The sequence below is a fragment of the Triticum dicoccoides genome, chromosome 6A (assembly GCF_002162155.2).
Source record: "Triticum dicoccoides isolate Atlit2015 ecotype Zavitan chromosome 6A, WEW_v2.0, whole genome shotgun sequence".
NCBI lineage: Eukaryota > Viridiplantae > Streptophyta > Magnoliopsida > Poales > Poaceae > Triticum > Triticum dicoccoides.
The window spans coordinates 109,559,194-109,571,266 of record NC_041390.1 but is presented as its reverse complement, the minus strand read 5'-3'; the positions used below and the strand labels follow the sequence as shown (position 1 = coordinate 109,571,266).

Sequence of the window (12,073 nt, the reverse complement as noted above, 5' to 3'; positions counted from 1 at the left end):
TTTCCCAAGACCATATCATTTCCATACTAGCCCAACCCTAATCTTTATTTCTTGGAAATATTCATTTTTCTATTAAAGGAATAACCCTATTTGCCCTAGTTTGTGAGGCATTCTATATTTCTGTCTTTCCAAAAATTCCCAATAAATTCTTATAAATACCTTAACTCACCTAGACCTTGCACATGTAAAAATATTCAAACTTACATGTTCATGGTGAGCACACCATCCAATTATTGCTTCTGGTCACATTTTCAGTTTGTGAAGCAATTATATTTTATATTGCTTCACAATTTCTTAATTTTTTTCAAGATCATGATCCCACTATATGACTTCCATCCACAAAATTTGAGATCAATTCATCTAGCCAATATTTCGCAATAATTCTCTCAAGATTCTGTCTTGAGAGGACCTCTGTGAAGGAACTACCATCTAGGTATTTCCAAAAGCCATGAAATTGTATCAGTGCCTCACTATGCCTAAATCATCATCCTACACCAAATTTCAGCTCAACCCAATACTCCATGTGAGTGCAGCTTCAAAACCTAGTTTTTGGCATAGTTTGTGAGTTGTGAAGCAACTACCTCCAAAACTTGTCGTAATTATCTCAAATTTCTCCAGCCCATATTGCTTCCTACCTCATGACTCTGTGACAACCTTTCCAGACCATTCAATTATCCATTTGACCACATCATCTAGTCCAAGTTTCTGACCAGAAACTGTTGATGATGCTACTGATCAACACAAAGCTACTTTGGTCGATACATGACCATAGTGGAGCTCCAGTATGTAGGGTCTTCATGCCAGACATCTTTTGACAAGCCTACATGCCCTTGGAGTGACATGCACCGCGGTGACCGCGCGGCTGGCATACCGTTGGCCGCGCTCTGCACGTCGTTTCCCCTCGGGCTCACTCTCCTCATCCGCCCCCGCGTGTCCCTGGTGCCGACCACCCTTATCCTTCGTCCACCTAGCCCTCTGGACCTTTCTTCCCTCCTACAACGCACTTGTCAGACCTGAGCCGCCCACGATCACGGAGGAACAGTGTGGCCCGAGTAGCCGACAACCCTTGTCCTCCCCGCGTCTGCCCTCCTACGCCTCGCCTACGTCGTTGGCATCTCACTAACCTCTCTCACCACCACCCAAGCCCTCCCGTGCGCCCACGCGTACCCAACCTCACCAGAGCTTCGGCAAGATCTCCATGGTGGCTCATGACCCCAGGCATCTTCCCCTGAATATTTAAGCCCCTCTCGAGCCCGCCTCTCCTCACCAATCATCCTCCCCCTCACTCAATCGACCCCAGAGCCACTCAACCCAGCCAGAGAAGCCCTCCTTCCTCCTCTCCGGCATGAGCTCCACCACTCGGCCTCTGCCATGGCCAGCTTGCTCTGGTGCACATCCGGATAAGCCAAGGATACCCCGAGCTCCCCTTTCTCTCCCGGTGTCGATGTCGTCCTCCAAGCTCCGAATTCATGCCTGGACGGGTGAGTCTGATGACCGCCGAGGGCCACCACCGCCTATAGAAGTGCATGCTCTAGCCAATCCAACCAAAAGACTGATCTAACGGAAGAGACTAGACAATACATTTATATGTCAACACTCCCCCTCACGTGTGGCTCCCTCGGGCCTAAACATGGATCAAAAGTGTGCTGCAATTTCATTGAGCCAACCTAGTTTTTAACTGAAGACCTCTTGGCTCTGATACCATGTACAAGTGCATGTTGTAGCTAATGCAACCAAAAGACTGATTTGATGAAAGAGACTAGGCAATACATTTATACGTCGACATCGTCGAAGAGGACGCTGCCGACGCCGTCCGACCAGCATTCGATGGGCTGCGAGTACGGGCATGCTCGCCGTCGAGCGCCTGGTCCATCTCCGTCGTCTCACCGCTCGGCCTCCTCGTCGGCGGGCGACCATCGATAAGCCATTGCCTCTCTGCTTCTCTCTCTTCCTCTTATAAACCTGCAGCTCGACCCCACCCGGCAGCCTCTCGCCCGATGCCCGAATCATTTTCAAGTGAAAACATATTCTGGAAATACGCCACCGTCATGGCCTCTCCATAGGTTTTCTGGAAATTCAACTTAATTCATTTTAAATCTATTTCGAGTCATATTTTGACCATTATTTTAACTAATAAAATATATGTTGTATGCAACAAATATAATATCCTTGAAAACTACATTCAAATACGAATCCAGCAACATAATTTTTTGTGACATGCCTTGACATTTTTCTAGTCAAATGTGTGGTCAACCTTTGACCCAAAATACGACGGAGACTAATAATCCTAGAGGTAGTACTCTGTCCGGCAAAATAAGGAAAGCGCTTGCAATCACGCGACGGATCGCAGCTCTCGTGTCTGCCACCTTCCCTGCACGTCACATGCTTCATGGGCCACCACCACTAGTTTTGCAACTAGCCCATTATTGCAATTTTACCACCGCAATAATTGGTCTGTTGCAGACCCCAGAAGACGAAGGCGAAGCGGTAGCTTCCTCATCCCCGCAACACCGAGCGAGAGATGCGTGTCGCCGGCAACGGCCCACCTCACCGGAGAGGAGGATGGCAGCGAGGTTGCAGCTGGGGTCGAGTACGATGGCCGCCTTTGCCATCCGCTTCCACCACGCACGTCGACTGCACACAATGGGCCCACCGCGCTGGAGAGGAGGCGAGGCGACATGGCAGAGCTGCGGCGCTCGCTGGCGGCGGTGCCATGGCGGGGACGGGCGGCGTCACTACTCCCTCATCACTGTTTGACAGGAGATCACTGCGAATATCCAACGGTGATTTTTTTCTTGCAACATCCTCACTGTTGCTACATTGTTGATGTTGCAAAACTCTCTTACATAACGCCTATGTAAAGATGAAGACAAAAAACTGCAACATTAGCTCTGTTGGAAAAAAAATCTACAACGAGATCTTTGTTGCGAAAAAAATTTATAATGATACCGCTGTTGCAAAAGTTCTGCAATATGAACTGGGTTGCAATTGCAAACGTTCAAGCCCAATATCATCCATGTTACAAAGCTGGCAGCTAAATTTGACGGTCGTCTTATATAAAATTCAGTGACTCGCGAGGCGGCAGATCTTTCAAAAGGACCTCCCCAAAATAAAAGGATAAAACAGCTAAATAAATACAGGGGAAAATTGGGGACCAACCCGTAAAATTTCGAAGGATTTCCTTCTCGTGCGTCTATTCTTTTAGAAACCGAATACCAGGCCGCCCCCGACTGCCCGAGGAGGCACGCACCACCTGGAAGCATCTGGAGGCGTGGCACCGCAGCCGCAGAGCAGCCGTCGCCCGCAGTTACCAGGCACCACCCCGCGACGCCGTGCACCTCGCGGCGGCGGAGCACGTACGAGAGCACGCAGTCGATCGGGAGGCGCCGCCGATGGACCCGTCCGACGTCGAGATGGAGCCCGCGGAGCATCCGCTCCAGCCCCAGCCCCAGCAGCCTCCGCCGCCGCCGCAGGCAGCGGCGGCCGGAGATGGGTGGAGCATGCTGTCCCGCGCCCGCGGGCTGCTCCAGGAGGGCCAGCCGTCCCTCGCGCTGCAGGCGGTGAGAACCCTCGCCTCACTCTCTCTGCCCTCACATCCCCTCTTCCGCTCCGCCTCCATTTCCTGCGCTTCGTCGCGTCTCGACCCTCGCCGTGCGTGCCGGAACGGGAAATCCGCGAGGTTCGCACCCGCCATAGGCTGATCACGCGATTAGAACGGACGCGGTGGGTTTTCTCTGGTTTCAGTTTCGCTTTGGATCGTCTTCTCCATGGCGTAATCCGCCTTGGGATTTCGCGCGGAGCGACAAAACAGGGGTTAGGTGTTGTGATTCGCTCTAGGTCCTAGGGTTCTAGGCTTTGAGGTTTAGGGTTTGTTAGGTATGATTCGTGCCAGAAGATGTTTAGGTGTTTGGGTGGTGCCCCCCTACCTGCGCACCTGTTCTTTTCGGCTATATTCCCCCCTTAGGCTAGCAGTGGTTATTCTCATGTTTCCCCTCCTTGAGAGGTAAAAGGGAGGAAGTTTATGAAGTGATGCACACACAGGGAGATGCTTCCACTATGTTGAGTGCTCGTAGGCTCGTACATATCTCACACCTATCAGTATTTCAATTTGCTATTTACTAATGGGTTTCCATTAGCACACTGAGTAAGCTCTAGGGATGGTGTTTACAAACGTATAAGGATTGAGCTTGCAAAGTGGGGAAGTAGCACAGATGCATTGTAGCCTTACAAATCTGTTTTGGTAATCCTTGTCAAGATTTCATTTCCGATTGCAATTGCCATGCCACAATGTAGATTCGAGTGAATTCCTCATCCCACACAGTTACAATAGTTTTTGATTAAAAAATCTTAAAGAGTTTTGAGTTTCCCGCGCAGTCGTGAAGCTAGTTTTACTACTCCCTCTGATCCATATTAATTGTCGCTGATTTAGTACAACAATTACTATGGATCGGAGGGGGTAATTAATTATTTTCGAAGTGTTTGAGTTTGCCACAGTTGTGTAGCTAGATTTAGTAATTTTCTTAGGGTAATTGTTAGACTTGGTTTTAGTTTCATACAGTGTGTTTTTCTGATGATTTGATTGTGCCTGCACAGTCCTGTTTCTGCTCTTTCTGTTCCCCCTTAGTTGGTATGCTAGTTCCTTACCTTCTTTTCTTTCATTTTCTGGTAGTAATGGGGAACCCCAAATAATTACCTTCTTCGATTGAGTTGAGAAATGGGGATGTTTAGAGACCTACCATTTAAGTATTTATATAAAGTTTGTTTCTTAACAAGGGTTTTACGAATTCATATTTTCCGAGAATGAACACCAACGCTCCACCCAAAGTGGGTGTACAACTTCAGCCAAGCATGCTTGAACTTTTGAACAGGGATTATTTTCCTCATCCTCTAGCCTTTATTAGATGGTTAAGTTTGTATCTGCTAGTTTTGCTGTTGTTTGGGTTGTGTGCTCCGCATAGTTAAAAAAGGCGCGGCTAGGCTCTAGGTGATAGCAAAACGCCTAGTGCATAATCGCGCTTAATCTGCGCATAAGCATGCGCTTTGGTCAGAAAAGCGCAAGGAGGTGGCAAACGCGCAATTAACGCTTAGCGCTTTTTTGAACTATGGTTGCTCGGTCACCTCTCCCCCGCCTGGCCGTTATTTCCGGGCTCAATGTCTTAATGGAAAAACAGTTCAGGTGGGCTAATCGCCCCCCACCCCACCTGACCTTTCAAAAAAAGGTGTGAATCTGCGTTGTTTAAACTATTGAGCTGTCGTGAGGTCACACTGGCAAAGGTGGATTGCAATGCTTAACATATGGAGATGCGCTTTAACCATTTATAGTGAAGCCAAAAAATATGGGTACAAAAGGCACGAATGAGAAGTCAACAAGTTAGGATTTGATACCTTGGTGAAACCGCTCAGTCATTGTGCTAATTTAGTACTGGCCCAACCTTACTAAATATGCTAGTATTCTGTGTAGCATTAGGATGTTCAAGCCATGTTTGCATTGGACATATATGATTTCCTGTCTTATGTGTAGAATAGACCTTTCCTAAGATGATCCAAATGAGGAATGTGCAGTCTTCGTCAGGACTTGAGTGCTGTGAATCCTACACAATGGCGTTTGCAGCAATGCTGCAATACTCACTAGCATTTCCTGTTACTCTTATATGTGACTGGAATTCAACATGTGCAAATTGATTCCGACCACCGATACTCATTGGCATTAACAGCTGCTTTCCTATTGCGTTATTTCTTTCATTCCTTTGTCCGGAGTCTTTCCTTAGTAAAATAAAGTACCAATAGGGACTAGCCCCTCTGGTCTTTTGTTAAGAAATGTTGGCACATACCCAGCGGAGCCAAGGCTCAAACGCGAGCGGTGGGCTAGGTTGCGCAATCGTCTCCACGCCACTAGCTAACTGGTCGATGCCCAGTTCCTATTCCCTAGTCAAACACGATTTGGTTGTAGCAATGGTGGGAAGGAGAAGAAGCAGCCCTGGGGGAGGTAAGAAATAGCAGAAATAGAAAGGGATAAAGACCGGTGAATGAGAAGAAGGGGAAGAAGGCTGTGGGGAGCAGATGTGGAACAGTGGAAGAGGGTTATGCCAGGGGGAAAATGGTGAAATCTATTGCAATTGAGTAGTGGAGGACGGAACTAGTATTGTTTTTGTCAAGGATACATGAATGAGTGGTATTTTGGAAAAGGGCAATTTTCTTAGTGGTATAAGATCAATTTTCCCTTAAGTGCAGCACTAATAAGTGAATTTTGATGAGGTTTGCAATCTGCTTCTTAACTTGTATACGTCAATGAAAATAATGTTGTGTGTCTGTTAAAAGAAAAGCTCTGTGGGGGATGCAAATATAGTAAGCTTCCAAATTGGCAACGTTTCTTGGCGGCAATTATTTTTTACTAAAATATTAGGGTCTTTCTAATGTGCGTATGTATATTTTTGGGTTATATTTTGCTGTACGAAGATAAAAACAAAATAAAAATTCAGAAAAGGAAAACTAAGGTTACAACAACAAGCAACTGAGTTAGCGAAAGGCTCAACCCACTGCCAGGGAGCTATATTTCTTTGTCTTAGCTCGATGAAGAAGCCACTGCAATTCCTCTTCGAATTTTTTTCCTGCATCTGTAGAGATGGGCCTGATGCCCTTGAAGATGTTGATCGTTCCTGGTATTCCGGATTTCCCAAGCAACTATACTTGGTTGTGATTATTCTGATGATCCCTTTGCGACTTACTTTACATAAATTTCACATTTCCTAGTTCTGCCAAGGAACTGAACTCTGGAATATTATGCAGGTACTCTTGGCCATAAGATCTCAAGGTGGTGAACAGGCTCTCATCCAGACTCTGAACCGTGCACGTGACCTCTACAGGCAGAGATCGCAGCCTGCTCCCAACATTGATGAGCTCGCTTCTTTGCTCGCACAGTGTGCTATAGCAGAGGCTCAGTCATCAAACCCTAATCCACTAGCACCTGGTTCTGACCCTGTTACGGCGTTGAACTCTGATGAGGCCTGCATACTTGCTGAGTGTGGAAGGAAGCAGATTATCCTGGACGCCTTCAACGATGGCAGCAGCTTCATTTGCTTGAAATGTGGTGGGCTCTTCAGCACGTCACGCAAAGATGAGCACCTGGCCTACTGGTGCGGGGCGGCATGATCCTGGTGATAAATCCTTGCTACTGTATATGGGTGCTAACCCCAGACGGTGATCATGATGTGCATGATATTTTGTAGAACCTGCTCTCTTTTCCGGGTTACCGCTTCTCTACTGCAGGGATGCCAGAGATACATCTCCTGTTCACCGAAGCAAATACATAGACAACCTAGAGCATTATGAACTGGAATCGACGCTTCATTGTGCCTTGCTGTGTTCTTATGGCACCTTTTTGCTGGTGGTATGGTAAATCCTGATATGATCCTCTGTTATTTGCTCGAGGTTGTCGAAATCCTCATAGTCTGGTGAGGAAAATCTTCCGTCCATCATTAGACGGCGTATACTCTATGGAAAGTTAGTTAACTGATGTTCTGTCCCTTTTAATTATGATCTGCTGATTCGGACACCGGGAGTTGGTATCCATGGGCAGATCTATAAGAAGATGGAACTCTGTTGTCACTACCTGCTACATTACTTTTCAGTATTGTTTCACTTTCTTTTTACCCAATGCATGTGCCTGCTAGATTATTGCTAGCAGTAAACATATACAAGTTCTTCGTTTGAAATTTTGAATGAGCTCAGGTTACCACGAAACAGTCTAGGTCTTGAACATGTCGGTGCGTGTTTCATGCCAGTGCTTTTGCCGAGGCTTCACTCGAAGGCAACGGAGGGAATAGACCGACAGCCACCTCCCATCTACAAACGTTAGTTCCTGCATGCCACATCTGTGAGACTGTGAGTCGCTTGAATCCCAAGTGGCCAGTCTCCTTTTGCGTCACCCATGTCAAAGGAGGTTCAGCCTTGTTCAACAATTTTCTCACCAAATATGATAGTTGTATCTGCAACCTTCTTTCGTTTGATATCTGAGTCTGATGGCCAGAAAGCTGCCCGTCTTCAATCAAAGTACCAAAATCTGGATCCATCTCCTGTATCTGTTCAGGTAATTACTGATGATCCTCTGTCATCGGGTTAATGGCACATTGCCGTTATGTGTTCCATATACCACACGGAAAAAAGAAGAAACATAAGGTGACATTGCCCAAGAAATTTGGTAGCCTGCCCGGGGTTGATCGCAGCTCAATCTGCGTTCCACGCTGAAAGTTTTGGATGGCGGGGATATGAGTGTTCATATTCTGAAGGAGAAAGTTCCAGCGTCCAAATCAAAGGAGTGCCCATCCAAACCTACCGGAATTTGAGCCACTCCGAAGCAAACCTGCAGCGAAGTGAATTTTCACCTAGATTGCTTTCTCGCCAAACATGCCAACTACTGATCAAACGCTTATTCGTTTATTTCCCAAAAGAAATAAACTTCGTCTTATTCTACTTTGCTTGATTAATTAAGCTTAGCTTGGCTTGTCTGCCATCAACATCCCAACTCTCACGCCCTGAAAGGCTGAGATGTCATTCTGGTACGGTGAGCCATTCTCTCCATCCCCGTCCCTTCTTGTATTAACACCATTGCTCTTCACCCGGAGCGCAAGATCACACGCATAAATGGTGTGAGAAACACAGGGGCACAAGAACTCGAGCACCAGCCACTCCAGCTGCCTGCTCTGCTCATTGGTTTGGTTGGTTACGCGGGCCGGGTAGGGAGAGATGAAGGCGATGTCCGGGACGAAGCTGCTCCTCGTCCGCCAGCCGTCGAGCAAGTACGGGAACGGGGCGGCGTCGCCGGCGACGGCCGCGTCCATCTCCTGGCGCCGCTTCTGGCTCGTCGCGTTCCTCGCGCTCTTCACCTGCGCGTCCCTGCTCACGGTCTTCTCCACGGCGCGCGCGCCGTCCGGGGCGGCGTCGCCGCGGGTCACGTTCGCGGCCGGCGCCGGCGCGGGCAGCGCCGTCGGCGGCGCCTCGGCGGGCGGAGGGGCGCTGCCGGCGTACGTGTTCGACGCGCTGGTGCGGTACGCGGCGGCGGCGGGGGCGAACTCGACGGTGAGCATGCCGGAGGAGGACGTGCGCGCGATCGCGTCGGTGCTGCGGCGGCGCGCGCCCTGCAACCTGCTGGTGTTCGGCCTCGGCGCGGAGACGCCGCTGTGGCGCGCGCTGAACCACGGGGGGCGGACGGTGTTCCTGGACGAGAACCCCTTCTACGTTGCCCACATGGAGGGCGCGCACGGCGGGCTGGAGGCGTACGACGTCGCCTACGCCACCGCCGTGCGCGAGCTCCCGGACCTCCTCGACGCCGCGCGCGCGTCCCGCCGCGCCGAGTGCCGCCCCGTCCAGAACCTGCTCTTCTCCGACTGCCGCCTCGCCATCGGCGACCTGCCCAACCAGCTCTACGACGTCGCCTGGGACGTCATCCTCGTCGACGGGCCGCACGGGTACGCCGAGGGCTCGCCGGGGAGGATGGCGGCCATCTTCTCGGCGGCGGTGATGGCGCGGACCAAGGGGACGGTCACGGACGTGCTGGTGCACGACTACGAGCGGGAGGTGGAGAGCCTGTGCGCGGGGGAGTTCCTCTGCGACGAGAACCGCGTGGAGGGGACCGGCACGCCGTCGCTCGGCCACTACGTCGTGCGCGGCGGCGCCGCCGCCAACCGGGAGGCCTTCTGCGGGGCGCCACCGACCGCGAAGAAGGCGAACTAGTCGGTCAGGGAAACGGCTTTCCAGTTTGGTTCCTTGTACTTCGATCAGATGGGTTGGTCTATTGTGTGCGCTTTGGCATTTTGATGCACCGTTGTAAATGTGGCGTGGTCTCGATCAGACAAAATGACACTTGTGAACAACTGAACAAGTAATTTTTAAGAGGGTTTCCGGCATCATTTTTTTTGTTGCATGGTAATACATGTCTCATTTATATTGAAAGGATCAAACTACAAGTCGTGTATATACCGAACTAGCGAGATTGGAAAGAAAAAAAGAGCAAAACGCTAGTTTTGCATAAAGAAATACTGATCAAGAAGTAAAATTACAAACAAGACCAAAGAATCCTCCGTCACGAGCAAGTTTAGAATGACATATTTAGCGCTCACGCACTTCTTTTTTCAAGAGCATATCAAGAACGTGCCATATTCTTATATAGAAGGCATAAATATGTTACAAGAAACACTCACATAACTTGGTGCTACCGAGCTCTCAAGCCACGGGCGCATAGCCAAAGAGGAAGACTCGTTGTGTTCTAATTAATACTACTATTTTTGTGTCTTTGAGTTGATCGTTACAATGTGTGTTCTTTTTATCCTAAACACATAATGTGTATAGCTCAAGAGAATGGAGTACCACGTGTGGGCATCATGTGTGTTCGATGTCCATCAAACACCAGCAATTATCTAGGAATGTTATCAAGCATACGTTGCACATATGCGCATAGGCTATGTGAAATTGACTCATGAAGCATCAAGCATGTCATCCCCGAGTTCTCCTGTGATCTTGCATTGCAAATGCATGAACGTCATGTGATAATCTAGTAGATCTCTATTGAACAAGTCACTCCTTGTTCACAATCGAAGCTTCGAAAATTTGAATGAGAATACTTAATGGAATGCTGAATTAAGGGGAGAAAGTACATCTGGCCAAAAGATAGGATTATACTCCTTTTATCTTGTTCGAGTATTTCCAAAGTTTCTCCACACATGTTTTAACGAGGCTATCTACAAAACATGCATAGTACAAATACATTTTCTCCCTTCTTAAACTAAACCCACCAGGGTTTGGTAGACTCCAACTCCAACACGCCCTGCAATTCTACATCTTGCGTCTCCTATCTACTTTTTGCTCCTACTTTTTTGCCTGCATTCCATGATGATCTCAACACATACATCCATCTTCAGATGTCTCCATGCACTCGCCTTTTTGTGCTTACAGGTACATAAAAGCAACTTCGCATTGCAATTGAACTACCGAATTACCATGAAATCCCACTTCCATTCAGCGCTGGAATGAAAATCATCATAAGGGTAAAAAACACGGTCCATGTGCCTCGAACCCCAAAGGTGCCGAGCATATTTGATGTCCAGCAGATTCGCAACATCAAAGTCAATTATACCCGAGGTAGCATCAAGGGGACTGCGGAAATTGTATGCTCCAAAAGATGGGTGGATAAGCCTTTGATGAAGACTCTCACAAAGATCGCAGTGACCTGATAAAAGTATAAACATGTCCAATCTGAGACTAGCGTCATGACATAAAAAGTGTTTCAGATAATCAGTATGCATAACTGCATGGAGTACTGATAAACATGATATATTACACACAAACAGTTAGCAAACTTAGGGCACGTGCATTAACTAGCTCCTTAATTCTGTAGCATTTCACCGCGTTCAAGGGCGAGGGGTAAGGGCAGGAAGGTGATGGTGGGGTTTAAATGGTTGTAAAATATACCCAATTTGATTACTACCTCTCTCTCAGTTTACAGGGCGTGCGCGTATCTCTAGGTCGTCAATTTGACCAACCTAATACATGTCATATATTATAAAAAATATACCAATATAAACTTCAGATGTTCTATTTTCAAACAATATAATTTTTGTGTTATATAGTTTATATTAAGGTAATAAAATTGACAATCTAGGTATACGCGTAGGACTTATAAACTGAAACGGAGGTAGTATATCGAAAGCATGTAAAGCCCTGACTAGCAGCTAAAAAGAAAACACTTCCGCTTCGGTAGACCCCCTGTAAACACAAGGAGGGCTGAGATTGCCCAATACCCCTTCATAACAAAGGGTAGGATGGGCATAAGATTGCCCGGCCGGCCCGCCCGCCCGCAAAAAAAAAACAGACGGAGGTATACGTATATGAATACAGGCCGGCCGCCCGCCCGGGAGGGAAAAAAATTAAAGCGGCCGCTCGCAGTCAACGCGTTGTCGGTGGCGCCGCGCCGGCCCCACCCCACGCCCGCCGGCCCCACGCAATCCCACACCCGTCGTGTGGCGTGTCGGCCGCCAATCACGGCGCCCGAGGCGCGCATGCACGCAGGCGGTTCCACGCG

General features: G+C 48.4%; 3 protein-coding genes across 3 annotated transcripts in view; 2 read left to right on the top strand and 1 right to left on the bottom strand.

Annotated features, from left to right (window-relative positions):
• The first annotated feature begins 3,215 nt into the window (after positions 1 to 3,215).
• Positions 3,216 to 7,605, top strand: LOC119315365. The gene is made up of 2 exons (XM_037589996.1): positions 3,216 to 3,560; positions 6,787 to 7,605. Exons 1-2 carry the CDS (start codon positions 3,393 to 3,395, stop codon positions 7,147 to 7,149), a joined length of 531 nt encoding a protein of 176 aa, XP_037445893.1. The 5' UTR covers positions 3,216 to 3,392; the 3' UTR covers positions 7,150 to 7,605.
• A 945-nt stretch (positions 7,606 to 8,550) lies between these two features.
• Positions 8,551 to 9,925, top strand: LOC119315364 (protein IRX15-LIKE-like). Its single transcript, XM_037589995.1, has one exon. It carries the CDS (start codon positions 8,743 to 8,745, stop codon positions 9,727 to 9,729), a length of 987 nt encoding a protein of 328 aa, XP_037445892.1. The 5' UTR covers positions 8,551 to 8,742; the 3' UTR covers positions 9,730 to 9,925.
• Positions 9,926 to 10,739: 814 nt separating this feature from the next.
• The window catches only part of LOC119314386, a 34,308-nt gene continuing 32,974 nt past the window's right edge, over positions 10,740 to 12,073 (bottom strand). Inside the window, exon 3 of the mRNA XM_037589105.1 lies at positions 10,740 to 11,221. Coding sequence (XP_037445002.1) covers positions 10,980 to 11,221 — 242 coding nt within the window. The 3' untranslated portion in view covers positions 10,740 to 10,979. The remainder of the gene's footprint in view (positions 11,222 to 12,073) is intronic.

Bases quoted from the DNA above. Each gene is read 5' to 3' on its own strand.
- LOC119315365 (XM_037589996.1), top strand. From the start codon at position 3,393: ATGGACCCGTCCGACGTCGAGATGGAGCCCGCGGAGCATCCGCTCCAG. The intron at 3,561-6,786 runs GTGAGAACCCTC...AATATTATGCAG, and splicing joins CGTCCCTCGCGCTGCAGGCG to GTACTCTTGGCCATAAGATC.
- LOC119315364 (XM_037589995.1), top strand. From the start codon at position 8,743: ATGAAGGCGATGTCCGGGACGAAGCTGCTCCTCGTCCGCCAGCCGTCG.